General features: G+C 38.4%; 1 protein-coding gene across 1 annotated transcript in view; it reads left to right on the forward strand.

Moving 5' to 3' along the window:
- The first annotated feature begins 2,627 nt into the window (after nucleotides 1-2,627).
- Nucleotides 2,628-21,027, forward strand: part of nckap1 (NCK-associated protein 1) — a 41,204-nt gene continuing 22,804 nt past the window's right edge. The window contains 11 exon segments of the mRNA XM_042336131.1: nucleotides 2,628-2,790; nucleotides 9,736-9,845; nucleotides 15,968-16,060; nucleotides 17,192-17,248; nucleotides 17,359-17,501; nucleotides 17,799-17,889; nucleotides 18,048-18,185; nucleotides 18,400-18,448; nucleotides 18,898-19,054; nucleotides 19,283-19,339; nucleotides 19,620-19,716. Coding sequence (XP_042192065.1) covers nucleotides 9,738-9,845; nucleotides 15,968-16,060; nucleotides 17,192-17,248; nucleotides 17,359-17,501; nucleotides 17,799-17,889; nucleotides 18,048-18,185; nucleotides 18,400-18,448; nucleotides 18,898-19,054; nucleotides 19,283-19,339; nucleotides 19,620-19,716 — 990 coding nt within the window. The 5' untranslated portion in view covers nucleotides 2,628-2,790; nucleotides 9,736-9,737.

Consider the following 21,027-nt stretch of genomic DNA (forward strand, 5'->3'; position numbering starts at 1 on the left):
GCCTTTTCTGGAAGTGTTTGTGTGGTGGGTATGTATGTTTTAAGTCTGAAAAAACACCTCAACTGATCTCTCCCGCCCCCAGTGAGTAAATATTCACTATGTCAGATCACACAAAATCAATTAATTTAATTTCTTCTATTTTAACCTTTTTAATCGTTTACCCATTTTATAATAATAATAATCCTTGCATTTGATATAGCACCTTATCACGTCTTCAAGGCATCTCAAAGCACCTATATAATTTTCCTTTATAATCTGGAACAATAGATGTCAAATAAAAGAAAAACAAGAGAATGCCTGTAGAATATCTAGAATCACAGCTTAACAATAACAACATAAAATAGGCTGCATCTTCCTGCTGCTGCTGTATTGATTCACTATTTTCATTCTTCCATTTTCTTTGCGTTGATGAGAGATTGATTTTGGTACAATGTGTGTTTCTGATCTATTTCCCCATTGTATCTGAATTATAAACAGACCAATGAAACTGTTAATGCAGAGAGCATTGTAAAATGGACTATAAAAATACACAAACAAGAAATGTTTCCCTCAGATTCATGACATGAACTCTTAACAGATTGCAGAGAAAGGCAAAGAACCAGCAAAACAGTAGCTGTGTTTCCAATAGCAACAGCACTGTTCAGTTATCTAGTACTGTTGTGTTCATCTGCTGCTGCAAATATGAGTATTAAGGACTGTCAAACAGCCATGGTGGATAGTGTAACCTATTAAAGAACATGTGAAAGGGGTTTAAATGGAGAAAAACCAAGTAATGGGTGGAGCATTTGAGTTCTGAAAATCCAGGACATTCCCATTGCCTATAATCAGGCTTAGAACATTTTTTTACTGGTAGCTTTGTCTGCTAACTTCAACATCTCTGATACGTATTTTTATTTGTGGGACAAATACACAAATACAAATAGACCAGTTATATTATTGTTTTCTGACAGAAAGACACATAAGGGATTTGTTGGGTGTTTAATTCTTAGTAATCACCATGCTTAAGAGTATCCAAACCAAGCTGAGATTTCCATGCGTCCCACCTACACATGGAAATCCCAGAGATAGATTGCTGGAATGGAATGCCATAGAAAAAGAAATTGGAGAGAGGGGATATATTAGACCAAGCAAGATGCAGAGATAAGGTAACCAAATAAAAATAATGAAACATCCTAAAGAGGACCTGTAGTGTTGGAAATGTTTTACTCTTGAAATTGGAAACACATAGCAGGTACCAGAAGGGGTGCAAAAGAGGTGCTTAAAAATCTTGTTCCTCTGTGCACCCCAATTTCCTTAAAAGGGTCGGTGGTTAGTCTTCTGGAGGGATGATGTCGGATAAACTGAAAGAGATTCCAAACCAATTTTGGTCACCTTGTGACATGCAATCCTTCCATTTGATAACAACCCTTGCATTTGATACAGCGCCTTATCACATCTTTGAGATGCCTCAACGCGTTTCACAGAATACACTGTAAAGCAAATTGATTGTATATTTTGTGGACGAGCCGCGGCAGCCAATTGCACACCTCAGCGTCCCACAAACAGTCGTAGATCTACTGACCAAATTACAACAACAACAACATTACATTTGTATAGCACCTTTCACGTCGGGAGAACGTCACAAGGCGCTGGACAGTGTACAGCATTTCAGACCCGAGCTGGAGTCAGGGGGGAGAAGGGAGGGGAGGGGAATGGCGGGGGGGGTGGGGGGGTGACCGATGGCACGGTCGAAGAGGAGGTTCTTGAGGCGGGACTTGAAGGAGGCTAAGGAGGGGGGTGGTGGGGGGGGCGGAGTGACTGGGGAATGGAATTCCAGAAGTTGGGGATTATACAATAACCGAACAACAATCCTCGCATTCGATAAGAGAGCGCCTTAACGCATTGTCGAGACGTCTCAAAGCCCTTCCGCAGAACATAGCGTCAAGCGAATTGACTGAATATTTTGTGCCCGCGCGTGCGCGTAGATAATAATAATAATAATAACCCTTGCATTGGATATAGCGTCTTCCCGACGTCTCAAAAGCGCTCGGCAGGATTAGGCGGTAACGTGAATTGACCGTATATTTGTGGGCGAAATAGACACACATACGTAAAAATAATAAATCACGATGACTGGCACGTGAAAGGGATTATTTCACAGTCCGGCGTGTGTGCAAGACGGACTTTGCTCTCTCCCCCCACCCACCCAACCCAACCCCCACCCCACCCAACCCCCACCCCCCACCCCTCAAAGAAGCAGATGCAGCCAACGGGCTGTGGGGGGCGCTGCTGAGTACTATTTTCTCCTCAGTCTCCCCCCCCCCCCCCCCGCCCCACGAGAGGTCACGTGAGCGGGAGGGCGGGGCGGAGAGGCTGCGGCGGCGGCGGCGGCGGCAGGAAACGAAGCCTCGTTGTGGGTGCGGTCACCCACCAGCTCGAGCCCGAGTGAGAGAGGGAGGGAGGGAGGGAGTGAGTGAGAGAGTGACGGACGGAGGGTGGGGGAGAGGATTGACTCACCTCCGTAAACACCCCCCCCCACCACCACCACCACAGCCCGACCCGACCCTCCCCTGGTCCGGCCCTTTTGAGAGTGGAAACGGTTTGAGAGTGGGAGTGAGAGAGAGGGAGGGAGGGAGGGAGTGAGTGAGAGGGAGGGAGAGGAGAGTGAGGGACGCCGCCCGCCCGCCCGCCATCCAGCCCGGCGTCATGTCCAGGGCGGTGATGTCGAGCCAACAGAAGATCGCCGAGAAGCTGACAATCCTGAACGACCGCGGGGTTGGTATGCTCACCCGCATTTATAACATCAAAAAGGTAAGGACTCTCCCTCCCTCCCTCCCCCCCCTCACTCACCTTCTCTCCCTCCCCCTCACTCACTCCCTCCCCCCCCCTCCCCCCCCCCCCCCCCCAACACCCGCACACACAGGCCTCAGGGTTTATCACTGCCCCCCTCTCCCTCCCTCCTTCCCCGCCCTTCATTTTCCAACCTCCCAATATGTCCGGCCTAGTGCAGCCCCGAGCCACGGCTCAGGCCCGTCTGACACTCCGCTCAACGTGCATTTTGCTTGGACTTTCCCCCTCCCCTCACCCCCTCACCCCCCAATCCAGGGCCGTGTTTGTGTCCTGTGCCCCACTTGTGCTCTCTCTCTCTCTCTCTCTGTCTGTCTGTCTCTTTCTCACGACTGGAGAGCGAGAGAGAGAGGGAGAGGGAGGGAGGGGGTGGGGGATGGTTTGTCAGTGTGTGTGGGTGGGTGTGTGTTTTTTACACAGGATATCCCTTGGCTTTGCGAGTCAGTTGCTCACGACATTTATCTCTGAAGCAAACGCCTGCCTCAGTGTCATTGTGTTTCCCTCTCTCTCTCTCTCTCTCTTCCCCCCCAACCTCCTCCCCATCATCACATTGTAGAGTGTGATGTGCTAAGAGTGTAGCCCCCCACCCACCCAAAAAAAGTCCCCCCCCTCCCCCACCTTGTCCCCCCCCCCCCCCCCCCCTCCCCCCCCTTGCCCCCCCTCCCCCACCTTGTCCCCCCCCTCCCCCACCTTGTCCCCCCCTCCCCCACCTTGTCCCCCCCCCCCCCTCCCCCACCTTGTCCCCCCCCCCCCCCCCCCCCCCTTGTCCCCCCCTCCCCACCTTGTCCCCCCCCCCCCCCCCCCCCACCTTGTCCCCCCCCCCCCCCCCCCCCCCCCCCCTCCCCCACCTTGTCCCCCCCTCCCCCACCTTGTCCCCCCCCACCTTGTCGTCCCCCCCTTGTCCCCCCTCCCCCGCCTTGCCCCCCCTCCCCCACCTTGTCCCCCCTCCCCCACCTGTCCCCCCCCCCCCACCTTGTCCCCCCCCCACCTTGTCCCCCCCACCTTGTCCCTCCCCCACCTTGTCCCCCCCCCCCCCACCTTGTCCCCAAATGCCATATAACATCCCCAGCCCTTATTTTGGTCCGATTGGAGCAGCACATCAAAGGGAAATGTTTACAGCTATAACAATTCAGTATATTTTTTTGTCTTGCCAGCTTTGATGAACCCGATGCTCATGGGTTGCTGTGTTTGTATTGTGTGTGTGTGTGTGTGGTTTTTTTTCCCCCCTTCGAAAGGAAATTGAGGTGAATTTCCTCCTCGGGTTGTGCTGCATTCTGTTTTTAAACAACCTTTTACAAAGATGTACTTGTTTTAATCGTTGATGGTTCCGGTTTTATCCTTGAATTGCGTTGCAAATCTGGTCAGATGAAAAGCCTTATCGTTGAATCTTGTTGAAACCCAAGTGGTATTTTTGGCCGGATATGTGTGATTTCTGTTTGCGGTTGATAGAGGAAGTATTACAGATTTGCTTGAATACTTAAGAATGTAGCATTGACACTGCTTTGTGTGTAAAAAAATGCAAAATGGTGATGCAAAACCAACTCATTAGAGTAAGATTAATATTTATCCAGTAACAGTAGAAATATTACTGACCTCCTAGATGTGTGAACACATACTGACACTATCAGACAGGCACTGCTTGCACAAAGTTATTCTGTGCAGGCACTTTGAAAATTAATCAAATCAACCCAATCAATTTATGCATTTAATTTGAAACTACTTTCATAATCCCAATTATCCAAGGATTATTGACTTGCCAGTTATATCTAGTAGTTATAGCTTGACGTTTAAGAGCATATTTAATAACAAACTAACCAAATATTTTACTGTACATTAGAACATTCTTTTCATTTACTTATCATATTTTAGATACAGTGGATAGATCTAAGATGTATGATTAAATTGGAAGTTGCATTGGAGTTGTAGCCAAACTTTTTTTTTCAGGCAATGAAGAAGGAAGTTTATATTTTTGCAAGAAAATTGTTAATTATTAATCATACAGCACTCAATAAATGTATAGTTAATTTGATTGTAAACTTTCCAGGCATTCTTCACCACTTTTATTATACAGAGCTCTTAATCAAACCACAACATTTCTTAGTTAAAACAATTATTTAATAATTTATGAGGCTTCAGCGGTAGTAATTTCAAATTGTATTTTTGCAATGAGGATATTAGATTTGAATAAAATGCTGAATGCTCTTATAGTATAATATAATTATTTGAAGATATCCATGTAAATTCCATTTAGTTGTGCTGCTGGAAACTTCATGCCCAATATTACAGTATGTCAGACTATACTTGCAGAAGTATAGCCATTTTGACATTTGACCTTTAAATAAGAAAACTCTTCTCAACTCAGATAATGACATGATACTTAGTTTACACAATTGGTGATTTTCAGTCAGGTCCAATAGTGTCTAGTTCTCATTTTTACATTTGGTCAGATCATATTTGTATGAATGTATCATTTCCCTCCAGGACTTGACAAACAGTGTAAATGTTATCAGGCAAAATGTAATTTTGTTCTTTTAAAAAGAAATTGTTTTGAACATTCTTTGAATTCACCAGCTCTTTGCCAGATTAGGATCCTTTCTGTAGAGTACACTATTGTGTTTGGTCTAGCGATGTAACAAAGCGAAGGGTAGTAATTGGTGACGCGTGTTCAAAAAGTGATGACTCTTGTTGACAAATTTCAATTGCTTTTACGATCTATACATGCTTAATTTCCAATTTTATAGTTCTAGAACAAAACTAGTTTCATTGCAGGATTTGTGTTAAAATGCCAAATATCTGACAAGGAATTCTACACAATAAAAACATATATTTTAGTATCAGTGGTGCTCCATTACTCTGGTTGTTAACATTTAAATACTAAATTGAATAGATTGTTGAAGAATTTCTGATGAAATATTGTACCATAGTGTTTTCTAAAATAGAATTTTTTTTCCATAATTAAACTGTAATGGTGAGTACTATTGATTTTTATAAGAATATTTCAATTTGAGTAAAAAGCAGCTTTAAGTTTCTCCATTTAGCATTGCAATGAAAGTTGGATACAGAATATCAAGCTCCATGTCATTCTTGGGATAATATCTGTAACTCGTCACCACCTGATTGTTCCTGCTCGTCTTGTTTTGAATGGTTTTAGTGTAAAATATTAACAATCCTGGTTCCAAGTGTAGTGGAACCAAATTTTCATGTAAGCATTTGCATGCAATATTTTTTTATAAAAAGGAAAAAAAGGTTCTGGTGGTATCAATGCTGCTTTGTTTGGCTTGGCTTCCAGCACCCCTACTGCTCATTGATTACAATTTGAGGGGTGATGTGATGGGATCGGGTGAGACATGGAGTCGATACTTGACCCTCATTGGAAGGCTAGCTGCCCTGTGTTACTGTAATTAGTTTTAATTTTGTGGGGATGTATTTTGATCATTGGAACATGGAACTTTGCCACAAGTAGCTATTTGAATCTAAGATCATAACATTCAAATTAAATTGGATAAATATTGGAAGAAAATAATATAAATGGGTACGGAGAAAGAGCAAGGAATTAGGATTGCAATGCTATAGCTCTGATAGTGGAACTAGCTTCATTATATATTTGGTGAGCTGAGTTGCCTTCTGTGATGTAATTTCTTTGGTTCTATTTTCATACAAATGCTTGAGGATAGAGCATTTAAGGCTGGAATGGGGAAATATTTCTGAAATTTGAGACATACATTGATGTTTAGTGTACAGAATACTGTATTTAAACTTTTTCCTGAGTAGTGGTGCTAATCGATGTTCCATTGTGGGTTTTGATGATGCTTACTTTTTAATGTAAATTACATTCACATATTGTCCATATTTTTCAATGTGACTCTTATGATCAGGAAATTTGGTAATAGCAACAAGATTTGAATTTTTGCATTGGAAATGACTAACTTGTGGAGTGTTTGGACTCTGCCTTTTCCTTTCCTTAATAATTGGAATTTAAAACTATTTTTCTCTTCTGCGTATTACCATAATAGAATATTGACCTTTAGTATTCAACATCTTCCTTCTCTCAGTGGAATACAGACATTATGCAATACCAGCATTTGGATCTTGATACAGAACAAGCCTTTGTTGCCAATTTAATTTGAGCCAGAGATAGATTTTTTCATTGTTATATGGATATCTAGTAACCAACTAACCAGAAGATATTTCACCTTTGTGTAACGGGTAGCTCTACAAGTCAAGGTTTTATAATCAAACAGCTGTCATTGTGAAGTAGACTGATCGCTATTGTTCCACTTCATATGCGAGATAGGGTACTAGAGAATTGAGGATAGAATAAGTAACATTGAATATTTTGATTTTGAGATTCCAGAAGATGTTGCTCTTTGACCATGTAACTAGAAGCAAGAAAACTAGCAAGGTCATTCCAACTCTGAAGTATCACATTACTGACAGGGATAATGTTCTCGCTAAGGTATTTGGAATTCTCCTACAGGGGGTGTTTTATTTTACTCAGTTGGGTTACTGTGTGAAGGTGGAAAGATTAGGCAAGAATGGTGTTTTTTTTCACATCATTGAAGTGTGTTTCCTGCCAGTTAGACTAAGAAGTATCCAATTGATGGTATGTGCAGATTGAATTGCCACATTTTAGGCTATGAGGAGCTAATCAATGTTTATGGAATAAGATCAATTTCAGTGAATCAGTGATTGTCTGATTCTCTTTAGGAATAGAAATCCTAATTGTTTTATTTTACCCTATCTTGAACTAGTAATGATATGTTTATTAATATATGCTGATGCAGAGGTCATATATGTTAGTTTTTTTTAGACTTTGTGTTGTAATTGTATTAACGACATGTTGAAGTTATTTGACAGTTTCGCATTTTGTGTTTGTGTCTAATGTTTAGATCCAGAAGTACAATGCAAGTTAAAAAAAAGTTTGTGTTAATATGTATTTCAATTGAAGGACATTGTGATGCTTGGTTATATTATGTTGATCTAAAAAGTTGTTTTCCATTTAAATGTGTATGAAGTATGCTATTCTTGCATTGGATTTATTTTAAAATTCTGCAGGTTTGGAAAAGGCCTGTTATTCATGGTCCGCTGTTACTTTAGCAATTATTTTGGGTCAGTTGCGTGTCTTTATACTCATCAGCATACTGAAGAATATCTAAACCAGCCTGAGGGATCCACTTATTTCATTCCAGCCTGTTTCTGGAATTGAATGAACACACTCCCTAAGGGATGCATCTAATTCCTGAGAGCACAAGGTGCAAGTTGGCAAGGACCAGGCTTGGGAACCGCAGTGTATGCGTTTGGGTACTGCTGGAGTTCAACCAGCTAAGACTGTGCAAGTTGCCAATGATAGCACTATCTGGAAAGCTTCCCATCACTCGTCCATCTAGGACCACCCTATCTATTAGGGCTTTGTGGTTCATGATTAACAGGAGCTGATTGGGAATAATCCAGGCTACCAGTGGTTGGTCTGTCATCGGCAGTCCTCTGGAATACTGTAGGAAGTCTACAACAAACATCATTCCAAAAAAGATTACATTTTTATTTTCACACTGGAAGTTCAATGTATTTGTGCTTAAGTATCATGTTATTGGTCACTTAATAGACTGTTTAAATTGACTTGTTTGCATCTTCTTCCTGTCCAAATGAAGGTGATCGATTACCCCAGATCTTCTGCATGCTGTCTCGTAGATTGCTTTGCATGTAATTTGCCTGTCTTCTGACTAGTTACCAGTGTTTCTATTGTGCTCATTAGTATATGATATCAACTTAGTGATTAGTGTAAGAACTTTATAAATTTGATTATCACAAGAGGACGTATTAGAGTATTCCATGGATTTTTTCTTTCCAGTTGTACATGTATAGAAGGCGGTCTGATCTCCAGTAGAGATTTTTAATTTCACGTGAATCTTTGCCCTTTTACCCATTATGTATATTAGGCATTTAATCAATCGGATAACCCCAAAGCTTTATGTAGAAGCATGCCAGATGTTGGAAACTTGTGTTTACATGTGTTTTCTCTTTCTGTTACAATGCTTCCACAGCAAGGACAAGTTTGGAAGGTTTGCAAAGCTTTTCACCTTCCTTCTGCTATCAGACCAGTCTCATCACCCATAACCTTTCTTTGTAATTCACAATATGTAGAAAATGATAAAAGGCAAAGTCACTAAATTAGCTTTTTTTAAGATGAACTTAATTTAGGAATAAGTTGTATCCAACTTTCTATGAATTGTGGTTCCTCATAGAAAGCGACTTCTGAGTTTATAAATTCCTATAAGAGTTTCCCTGAAAAAAAGATTCTCAAAGTCTTAGTTTAGATTGAATGAAAATAACCAAGCAGAGCTCTTCGTAGAAATTTAGAGATTCCTTAAAAAAGAGTTTGATCAATGAAAGGAAAAGAATTCTATCGCTATTTAAGTGTAGAAGTGTAAACCTGAAGGCTAAAATTTGCACTGCTTCAAAATGTTTCTTCTATTTACTCATCCAGGATGATCTGAGCACATAATGCATACCTAGAGCACCACAACAACGATGCTGCTGATAACTTCTTGAAGTTTGCAACCAACTAGCTTTGAATAACCTTTTAGTCCCTACCTCAATATATTTTAGACTCAAATACAAACCTCTTCCTCCCTTTAGGACTGAATCCCTTCACTCTGTGCTGTTGCTTCAAGCTCTGTACAATCCCTATGCAGTACTTTTGTAGCACATCTTGCTTTCTATCTCCCATTACATCCTTGAGTTGTGATGATTCCTTGCACTTATCTCCTCATTTGTTCACCTATTCACTGAAACCGGTAGTAAACTTTCCTCAGTAACTGGTTATGCCTGCTGAAAATGTTAGTTATAACTGCTGTATATTAATTAAACAACTTTCCAAGGCTTTGTAACTTTTTTTTCTCTTTGATTCAGGCATGTGGGATCCAAAGGCAAAGCCATCCTACCTAATTGACAAGAACCTGGAATCTGCTGTCAAGTACATTGTCAAAAAGTTTCCAGTTGTTGATACTCGTAACAACAGTGTAAGTACCGAATGGCAATGAACAATCAAGTTTGTGAAATTATGAAATGTATTTTAATTGTGAATTTTTGAAATGATGACGTGTGAATGAACAAACTTGAAAAATGTACCTAAGTATCTAGCACAATCATTTACATCCTTTTAGATTTTTTTTAAATGGTGAACTCACTTAAAAACCGCTTGATGCTGTGATGGAAAGATAGCAGGGTGAGCATTCTGGAAGGATTGGCAAAGGGCCTTCGTCATTCAAACCAATGTTGTGATCTTGTATAATTCCGAAACTTTCAATTTTGCAACTATTTTCAAATTTAGTTTTGACGTTGTTGATAGATAACCGACTTATGGTGAATTGAATTCTATTGCATGATTAAAGATAGGATTAAACTTCCGATTTCTGTTTAACTTCAACAAAATGACATTAGTTAGAATAATGCCGTGTTCTTCTCCAGCACACGAGAAGTTTATACATTCTGGTTTATGTCCTCGATTCTTTCTGCCTTTGATCTTGCCAATCACTTCATCAATGGTTCAACTGTGAATGTAATGAGAGGATCCTAGCTACTGATAGGCAGTCAAGTGGTTTTATCAGCTTCGCTCTTGCAAACCTCTAGCTGATGATGATTGCCATTGTTCCAGATGACTTTTTGATCCTATTTAACTTGGACACTGAGCCCCACAGGAAGCAGCTCTGCTTACGGCAGCAATCTACTGATACCAATATTATGCAAAAGGAAGAGCAAGGCATTAGCTGAAGATCCCGCAGCTTATTCCTTAAATGTCACCCGCCCCTTCTTTACACCCCCCCCCCCCAATAACATAAAAACAACTGGCAGTTATACAGCACCCGTAATGCAGGGTAGAATCTTGGAATGCTGCATATTGGAGACTAGAATTATAGAAATTTACACCACAGAGGAGGTCATTCAGCCCATCAAATCTGCACCAACTCTGAGCAAGGTCTTCATTCAATCCTTCTGCTCTGCCTTATCCAAATACTCCTTCAAACATCTATCCTTCATATAATTATCTATTTCTCTCTTGAATCTCCCAATGGATTTGTTTTTACCACCTTACATAGCAGGGCATTCCACATCCCCAAAACTTTGAGGAATAATAATGTCGCCTAAACTTTCCTTTTGGGCTAAACAAAATGCAAAATACTGCAGATGCTGGAAATCTGAAACAAAAACAGAAGTCACTGGGAACACTCAGCAGGTCGGGCAGTTCTGACGAAGGGTTGTGGCCCTGAAAAGTTGATTCACTTTCCTTTCTCCATAGATGCTGCCTGACCTGCTGAGTGTTCCCAGAGATTTCTGTTTTTGTTTCTCCTTTTGGGCTCCCTGTGACTATCTTGTAACGATGATGCCTAGTTACTGCTGTTTTTTTTAAAAAAAACAATTCGGTTTGATTAAAAGATGCAAATATATGAGAGGTTGTAAATGATGTTTCTGTAGCATCTGCAACTTGCCAGATGTTCACTGTAGAGGTGAAGGGTAAGCAATATTCAAAAATTACAATGAGAGTAGTAGAGGGAGCGTGTTGGGACTGGAATACCTTTGGGTGTGAAGTTCTATTGTTCTGGATCTGTTATCCCTTTTATCTCCTGAAGACAACTCCCTTCTTTCCAGTCTGACCTGTTATTACAAGTGAAAGATAATTTGGTTGTATCGAGTGACTCTGTCACACCCAATTTATCCCAATCAGGAAGACCCACTCATTTCTCACATAAGATGTCCTGTGGCATCATCTGGATGAAATTACCAATTAGTGCAAATTTAATGCCAGTTTTTGGAGCCCTCGAGCAGATTCAAAGAGCACATAATTATTTTACATGGGGCCCCTTAGATTTATCTGGCATAGAAGAGTTTCATCTATAAATTCAAATTCCACAGACAACGGGCCAGGGTGCTAATTTATTTTGAAACGGATCCTGTATTTCCCTCCAGGGTGTAATCTTGTGTTTCTATCTTGGGGTTCAGCTAACAGGACTACTGATTAAACACTGATAAACCCTGATTAAATATCTGATATTTGAAAAAGAAATCATTATTCAATAAACCAGAAAAACACCAGAAATTCCTGTTCTGATTTAACTCTGAGGTGAGATTTTAAGATAATAATATGGTCACTCAATCCATGAATGTTTGTGGGACACTACTGTGTGCAATTGCCTACCGCGTTTCGCCCACAAAACATGGTCAATTCACATCAGTATATTCTGTGAGGCGTTTGAGACGTCTCAAAGAAGTGATCCAGCGCTATATCAAATGCAATTATTATTAGTGCTGATATTCTAATTTTGTGGCTTCCAGAGTGTACAAAAGAATTTGGGTGTGGAGCCCATAACAAAAGGAATCAATGATTTAGATATCTCATTCTCTGGCACAGCGTGTTAACCATTAATGTCTGATGTCACTGGGGTCCGATTTAATTCTCAAATATATTGTCAAGCAAAAAAAAAAAAGAATTCTGCCGACTCTATTGCTGCATTCTAGGCCCGCTGAACTGCTGACACAATAATATTCTGGAACAACCTTCTCACCAAAGAAATGTAACTTAACTTCTCTCTTCTAAATGTTCTCTTACTGCTTTCTAATACCTTAAGTTGTCTGGAAAATAGAACTGATTAAATCAATAGATTGGAACAGAGACCAAATCTAGACTTGTTTTGGTGACAATGAGTTCTGTTTTAATAGGCCTTTAATGCTGTGCTTTAAAACCTACTTGAGCCACTGGCGCCTTCCTACCAAATTACATAATGAGCACGTACAGAAAAAATTCATTTGGACCGCATGTAACTCCGTTTGATTTTTAAAGGATACGGAGCTGGGAGCAAGAACTCAGAGAGGGAGATTCTATATGTACCACCACCATTCTTTACTGCATGCTGCTTTTCCTGTGCTGCTTGATTCTAATAACTTGCACATTTGCAGAATTCTGCAGTAAAGTTGTTTTAGCAGTCAAATCATTCATGTTGATCCGAGTTAATTAGACATCTGTTTAATAGAGACATTCGTTTTATCGAAAAAAACAATGAATTCTCTTTAAATGCATTTGAACCAGTACGATTTGCACATCGAATCAAGTGGGATTGGTGTTTCCAATAAATAGGTTTCAACTCCAGATGAAAAATACAACATACCGTACAATGCATAAATAACTTCTGTGTGTGGGTGTGTTTGGATAGTTTTTAATGCACCATGGAATGAAGCAATCAGACAAAGTTAGGGTCACCATTCAGTGAATTCCAGCAGCAGGAAGTTATTTTTGCTTAGAACTACACTTTTTCCTTTTGGCTCTTGATAGATAAACAGGCAGGATTGACATTGCATCCTTTAGTTTTTAACAGAAGTTTCAGGGATCAGAAATGTATATTGCTGCTAAAGTAATTGTATTGGTACTGTCTCAGTGAAAGCACTTCGAGATATCCTACATGAAAAGTTCTGTGCAAATTGCATGTGGTCGTGTAGTAAATATTTTTAAATGCATCATTTTCTGTTGAAAAACTTCAGTCTCTATTATACATATTTACTTCAAACATCTTTTTTTACTGTATTTGAAATCTTGTTCAACATAGGAATGTCACTTTGTTACCACTTCTATCAGAAAAAAAGATCTTAAGTGTAACATTCCAGTGGAGCTTGTCAAAGTTGTTTCACGATAGGGATTTCACAATTTATGTTGAACGTGCTTTGTAGCTTCAGGGGAAGAGTGTTTTTTTGGGGAAAATGGAATTATAGCATTTTGGTGGATTGCACACATTGCAACTCATTCAGACCTTATGAGTACCTCACATTAAAATAAACTTACCAAGTAGCAAACAACTGCTATATTGGACAACCTGCGTGCAGTAACGTTTGTAAGTGCAAATCTCAAACCATTTCACAGTTGCTATGGCAAAAGAAACTTTCAAAACTCACGTTTGTGGATTTTCTGTATTGACACATACACGTATGAAGGTGCACATTGAACAGAAAGAATAGCTGTGAATTAATTGATCTTTTACTAAGAAGGCACTGTTATGCTAGCTGTGGTTGATGCATTGATATTTAAACACATTTTGTGGCAGCATTTGTAAGTTCCTTCTTGGGTTCTCATTTTAAATGGAAATTCAACCATTTCTACTTGGGGCCCAGCTGTGAATTAGCCATAGATGAAAGGGAACACAAGCTAATGAGGCACACTTAAGTGCAATCCTAGATTTTCTTCCCCTCCGATAAAAGTCTGCCATTCCAGTGGCATACTGGAGCCCAAGACCTACTTAGATACCAATCTGGAGATGCCTGAATTGAAGGATGTTATTTCTAACATCGAACCTGTTCCATTTCAATATTGGTTTCCTTTCAGTACAGTAAATGCATACATATATGATCCAAATAACTTTAAAAGCTGCATCTTAGTAAGTGGTTGTCGTTTTTTTACATAATCTGGTTAATCTATTCCTGTCTTTACAATTGTCAATCCTTTATTCTGTTTTCCTTTAATGAGTTAATTGATTTAATAACTTTTTTATGGCTTTCTATTTGTCTTTTCTGTAACTCAGGGTGGATTTCTCAATGCCGGAGGCTTGTAATATTATTCTTGTACCTGCTCATCCGGTTATCAATTTGTGCTTTTTTTGTTTTTTTTTATAAAGTCTTGCATTTGTATTTTCCATGTGCCTCAGCATTTTTAAAACCTGGATCACAGCGCTTCTCAATCTTTGTCTCATGAAAGCAAATTTAAGCTTGGCTTATTTAATTTTGTTGGGCTCTGCTAAATTATAGCAAACAAAAGCTTTAAAATTGTCATTTTACATCGTGTCTTTCGATTTTTTTGCATGCTTAACTTGACTTTGCGTGGATAATATGTTGGTAAGTGTGAATTCTCTTGCTGTATGTTATGTACATTAGCTGAACATCATTCCCTCTACCATAGCCACCAACTTTGTTATTTTTTTGCCAAATCTGTATCTTAAACCATTTGTAGCTTGACCCAAACTATAATTCTTTTGTACTAAGTTATAGTATTTCCAAAATAATTTGTGCAGACCTGTCACTGAAGCATATCAGGCATACTTCACCAGAATGATTTTGAAAATGCATATTTTTAAATGCATAATATTCTGCATTTTAGCATGAAATGTTCAGATTACAATCGCAAATTACAGAGATTTGATCTTTCTCAAATTTTTTCTCTTTCAGTTAATATTTTAAAAGTTGGGGCCAACAATATAAAAGGGTTGGAATTGCATGGATGAACAGATAGATTGGACTAAATTCCTGTTTGGGTCAGGAGTGAAAACTGATATTAGTTACTAATCCTATCTGTAGCTTCATTCTTTTTGCCATTACTTCCCTCTATCAAAATCTGTTTCAAGTAAACTACGATAGGCAGAAAGTAGATCTAAAATGTGTATTGTCCATTCTAGTTGACATACATACTCGTTTCAAAATGTTTAAAAACTTCTCTTGTTGGTTATGGAAAGCATAACATTTAGCTTTGTCGTTCAGTACAAATGTTATCTGAGCTTCGTTTTCAAAACATTTGTTGTTGCAGAATAAAGTACAGACCTGTTGCTTTATTTTCTGACCAGCGAAGCTAATAAATATAATGCTCTTATTCTGTTGAGTATTTTGAATGGCAGCTTACACTGCATGAGTAATGACATTTTTGTTTGAATGTTGAAGTATTTCCTACTGAACTGTTAAACTGATTTCAGCAGAAATTAAACCCTGCTCTCACAATAATGAGGTCTGATTTGAGAACCAATGTTCCTCAGCTTGATAAAATTAATTAAATATAAAATCTTTATAATCCTCTCTTGAACCCTATATTGAACTCTTGTGAGATTTTGGCATAATGGAAACTTTAACACTACATTACATAAAACTTAGCATAATGTCTGCTATTCAGATTAATATATAAACTAGAAAATCCAATGGACATTTTAAGAAATGTCCATTGGATTTTCTTAAAATTGGATTGTGATTGTGAAAGAAGCGAGACACTGTTAATATTAAAATGCTCGACTGTCAAATTGAAGAGGACCATTGGTTTCATTTTCAGTACAACTTATATTTAAACTGTTCAGTAAAAGTATGTTTTTATTGATTTTTTTTTTCTCCCCCCTTCCTCCTTTAGCAACAGTTGTCACAACTACATAAGGAGAAGCAAGACATTTTGAAGAATCTGGCACTTTATTACTTCACGTTCGTAGATGTCATGGAATTTAAGGTGCTCTGCTGTACAGCTATATTAACATCCCTGCTCTGCTATAGTAATGCAATTTTAAATGTTTTGAATATTATTCCGGAATCTGCGTCTTTTGTGACCAATTGGTCAATTTAATTAAAGTTCCAGTTTTTTTAATTGTAATCCACTGTAATTCCACTTCTGGTGACTGTCTGTTAATATAGGAGTAATGCCCTTTTAGAGATCACCATAATCTAGGAATTTATCCTGGGACCTTCCTTGCTGTATATAGTATTAACATATCATGCAATGCATTTAGACTGATCTTATTTTATTTTACTACTTCAAGGTATACTGTTTATTCCACTGATTGAATGGAGGTACTTTTGCTTAGGTATAGTTCACTTGAAAAATTTACAGTTCATTCTGTTTCCTATAGATTGTTTTCCCTCCATATTCTATTTTTGAATGAAAGTGTCAATAAACACAACAATGCCTCTAATAATTAGCACATATTGAACATTTGTAGAGAACATAAAATATTGATGGTGAGGGATCCAAGTCTTCTCTGTCTCCGTTAATTCACTGTCTGAAAAGCCATTTTTCCTTATTTATTGTACTTTTACACATTATAATAGTTGCATTTTGATGCATATTTCAATCAAAACTGAGAGCAGGAAAACTAGGAGGGATTTGAAAGGCAGCACCAAATGCAACAGAGGTAGTAGTCTAATAGCTAAAGGGTGAAATTTGACTTTTCAAAATTTCAAGCTTGCTTCATTGCAATACATAACGATGCCAGATGAGGACACTATTCCACTTTAGAATTGCAACTACAGTATTGTAAGTTCCAACATTACTAATTCATGCATTCACCTTCCTTTTTTTATGGTGAAATGAATGCAGAGAGCCTCTCTTATTACTTTGTTGATGTATTTATGATGCTGTATGTATTCTAGATTCCACTTATTTAAAATTGTGACGTTCTGAAGGAATCTTTTGAGATATTTGTGAGCAGTATTTTTTGTGCCTATCTGGATGAAAGTCCTGTGGTTAACCTTCAAATATAGTTTGGTGATTGTCACTCGGATACCTTCTTCTTGTGACTCAATGTCAGAAAAAAAATCCTAATGTCCTGTTTCTTCCTCTTCCTTTTACCTTCCCCCCTTCCAGGATCATGTGAGCGAACTGCTGAACACTGTTGATGCTTCCCAGGTTTTCTTTGATATTGTAAGTTTTTGTTTGTTTGCTTTTCAGATTGCAATTGTTGAGATTATTTTTGCAGATTAAAAACACCATTGAATTCATTTTCTTCCATTTTACNTTTTTTTTTAACCTAGACTGTCAACTTTGATTTAACTCGTAATTATTTGGATTTGGTTGTAACCTACACAACACTAATGATAATGGTGTCAAGGATTGAGGAAAGGAAGGCAATAGTGGGACTCTACAACTATGCACATGAAATGTCACATGGAGCCAGGTGAGTGAAAAAACTGAGCTGGTGGGCAGCTTAGGTGGTGTTTAATGTGATCTATATCTGTGCATGAAGGTGAACTATCTGCAGGGAATATAGGAGGGAAGAAGTAAAATGCATTCAATATTTGGGCTTTAAAGTCCTGTTGCCGTTCAAATTTTAAAGTCCTGTTAACCGATCAAATTTTATATTTCATATCAATATAAATGGAATGCCATCAGGCCTATCTCTCTGGTTTCTTTTCTGAAAGTTGTGTCCAGTCTTGATGTAAAATGGGCTGTGATATTTTCATTCTCTTCACAGTGATCGGGAATACCCAAGACTTGGCCAGATGATTGTAGATTATGAAAATCCTTTAAAGAAAATGATGGAAGAATTTGTGCCACACAGCAAGGTGAGATCTAGCGGAAGTGCAGAATGAGATTTTAAATGAGATTTTCTCTTGTGTTTCTAAAAAAAAATATCTGTTTCAGAAAATGTTACGTCTCAACTTTTGGAACATTTCCTTGTGATATTGCTGAGAATAATGTCATTACTGTCCCTATCCTCCAGTCTTTGTCAGATGCACTGATTTCACTCCAGATGGTTTACCCACGACGGAACCTTTCAGCAGAGCAGTGGAGGAATGCTCAGTTGTTGAGCCTAATCAGTGCTCCTAGCACTATGCTTAACCCTGCACAGTCTGACACGGTAAAATAGAATTTATATATAAAATATACATAGCTTTTATTATATACATAGTCCTTCCCACTTATGTTGACATGCCAGGGACTGACCGAATTTTATATTGAGATATGTGGAATATCGATATAAGCGGGTTTGAGATAAGTGGAAAGGACTATATATAGCAATTGTAGCATTCAATTTTAATCCTTCAAACTAATTCTAAACTTTTTTTGATCAGATGCCATGTGAATATCTGTCTCTGGATACGATGGAGAAATGGATTGTTTGTAAGTTGCATACTTTACACCATAATGTGAATTTCGACCACAATGCACAGATGTAACAAACAATCTCATACTGAGCAGTAATCAATATATCAATATATTTACACTCAAGGTTATTGAAATCACATCATGAAACTGCATCGGTGTGGAGCTGTGTTAAATTTTGTTTCTTATTCTTCCATCATTTTATTGTAAATTGCTTTCCCATTAGGAAATGTACTTCTACAAATTGCATCCTGATTGGCTCACTAAGTCCTCAATGAGCATTAACATTCACTTTATATTTGGACCAGAAAAAGCTTGAACGCTTTAAATTTAAATAGAGCTGGTCTCTTTCATTTCCTTGAAGTGCAAAGTATTAAAAGTTTTTATTTTAAAAAGCGTTGTAGGATATATAAAAATGCTTTTGTTAATTCTTGCAAGTTAACTAAACATGTTATACTTTTTATTAGTTGGTTTTGTGCTGTGCCATGGAACCCTAAACTCTGATGCAGCAGCTCTGAACCTGTGGAAGATTGCCTTGCAGAGCAGCTCCTGTCTTGCTCTCTTCAGAGATGAAGTCTTCCACGTACACAAGGTTGCAGAGGACTTATTCATGAACATTAAGGGGTAAATTCTTTTTTTAACTGTACAAAAAAAGTAGTAATTTTGATGCTCAAAATCAGATATGCTTTCAATTGTTAATACGAAGTAAATTGATTCAGTTTTGAAGTACTACACTTGTATTATGTTTTGTTACAAATATTGTACTTACACAGGCAAAAATTAAAATCTAAATGAATTAAATTCTAGGTGAAAAACAAGCATACCTTTAATCAGAATTTCTTATGTTTGCAGCTACAACAAACGTATAGCTGATATCCGAGAATGTCGAGAGACGGCATTATCACATGCGTAAGTATCTGTGTTTGATCCAGCCAAGAAATACGTACGTTTTGAAAATGTATGTAAGTTCTTTATAATAAGAATGGTATAAAAGCACAATATCAAAAGAAATGTAAGTGAGGTGAGCTTTCTCTTTCAATAGGAGTTGAGCTGACGGGTGGCCAGCTTGGAGATAGAATGTTGGAATCGAGTGACCAATAACTTTATGTTTGTTTTAATGCTGCTGCTGGTTTTTAAACCTCTGTTATGCTTATTTGTCTGTGTAACTTTTTGTTATCTCTTCCTCAAGTGGTCCACTGCACAGGGAGAGGCGCAAGTTCTTGAGATCGGCATTAAAAGAGCTTGCTACTGTTCTTGCTGACCAGCCAGGATTGCTAGGCCCAAAGGTACTGATATTTTTCTTTTAATGGTAGTTAATCCAAACATTCCAGTTCGATTGATGTTGACTATTTGTTTTACTTGCTGAGATCAGTAACGTTATCCTTTACCATAGTAGTTCAACGAATGTGAAAAGCAATTTTCTTTTCTTTTGATTTTGGACTCGTGGACTAAATTAAAGTGTATTGCATGGCCTTTGCTTTCAAAATGCATACGTGCTCCTGGTTTCTTGCATTTTGTATGTTACTTAGAGCACCAGAGGGGGACAATTTAGTTTTAAATTTATAATTGTACAAAATTATTTACAAAATTCTGTTTTAAAACAGACCCCTGTTTTTAAAAACAAAACAGGTAAAATGGCTTCCAAATTCATATTGAATTTGAGAAGTTTTTCCACAGTTCAAATCTTAACTTTTAAGACTAAACTGCCTTGCTGCCTAAAATTAGGTAGGATTTGTGGCTTTGGATATTTAAAGCAGAATTATTGAGGAACTGAGTTACAGAGATGTGTAACATATGAAAGAGTATTCAAAAATCAACCAGCCATCATGGGCTAGACCATAACTTAAAATAGTTCGAGAGGTTACAGCAAGTTTTATAGCTTTAGAAATGTACTGAGGATAATCGGCAAAAAAATGAAGAGGATGCGAGGAATTATCTTAAGGATAATGTGTATGTTAGGAAGCCAATGATTGATCATATTGCTTCTCTGTCTTTAAATGGAAAGAGTCTCCTGTTCTTTAACCTCAGACAGAGGAATTGGAAGGTGAAACAGTGTTTTGGATTTGTTTCTTCAGCTTGGAATTTGATCTTAAAACTAACCAGCTGATCCATCGTTCCTATTGAACCCATGACTATTATTAGCCTGATATTTCTGATCTGTGTCCAAATTTCAAGTACCTTATCTTAAGTTACTGACTTAGTCTGACTTCTATCAGGCTCATGAAGTGATCTATTCTTCACTGCTTCCATTTAGAAATAGAGCAAGATTTGATCATGCAGGTGCCAGGATGCTTATGAGCCATTTTATTGATAATACAGATCTCAGAAGCTAGAATGCTTTATTCTAAGCATTTGGCTGTTGCTTGGACTATATTCAGTGTGATTATTAGCCTGCAAGGAAAACAGGCATTGAGGGTAACCTTGTCCTTTTCAAAAGTATTGGTGCCAAATTATACAGTGTAATAAAATTGAAATTGTAATATGGTGGGTCGTGGCCAAAAAACATTGTAAAGAGGTGGCTATCTTGTGAATTCCAATCAGTGCTCATCCACAATCAGTTAATGGCAATACTGAATTTAGTAGTCAAGCAGAATTCA

Source organism: Callorhinchus milii, unplaced genomic scaffold (assembly GCF_018977255.1).
Source record: "Callorhinchus milii isolate IMCB2004 unplaced genomic scaffold, IMCB_Cmil_1.0 Scaffold6, whole genome shotgun sequence".
NCBI classification, from domain to species: domain Eukaryota; kingdom Metazoa; phylum Chordata; class Chondrichthyes; order Chimaeriformes; family Callorhinchidae; genus Callorhinchus; species Callorhinchus milii.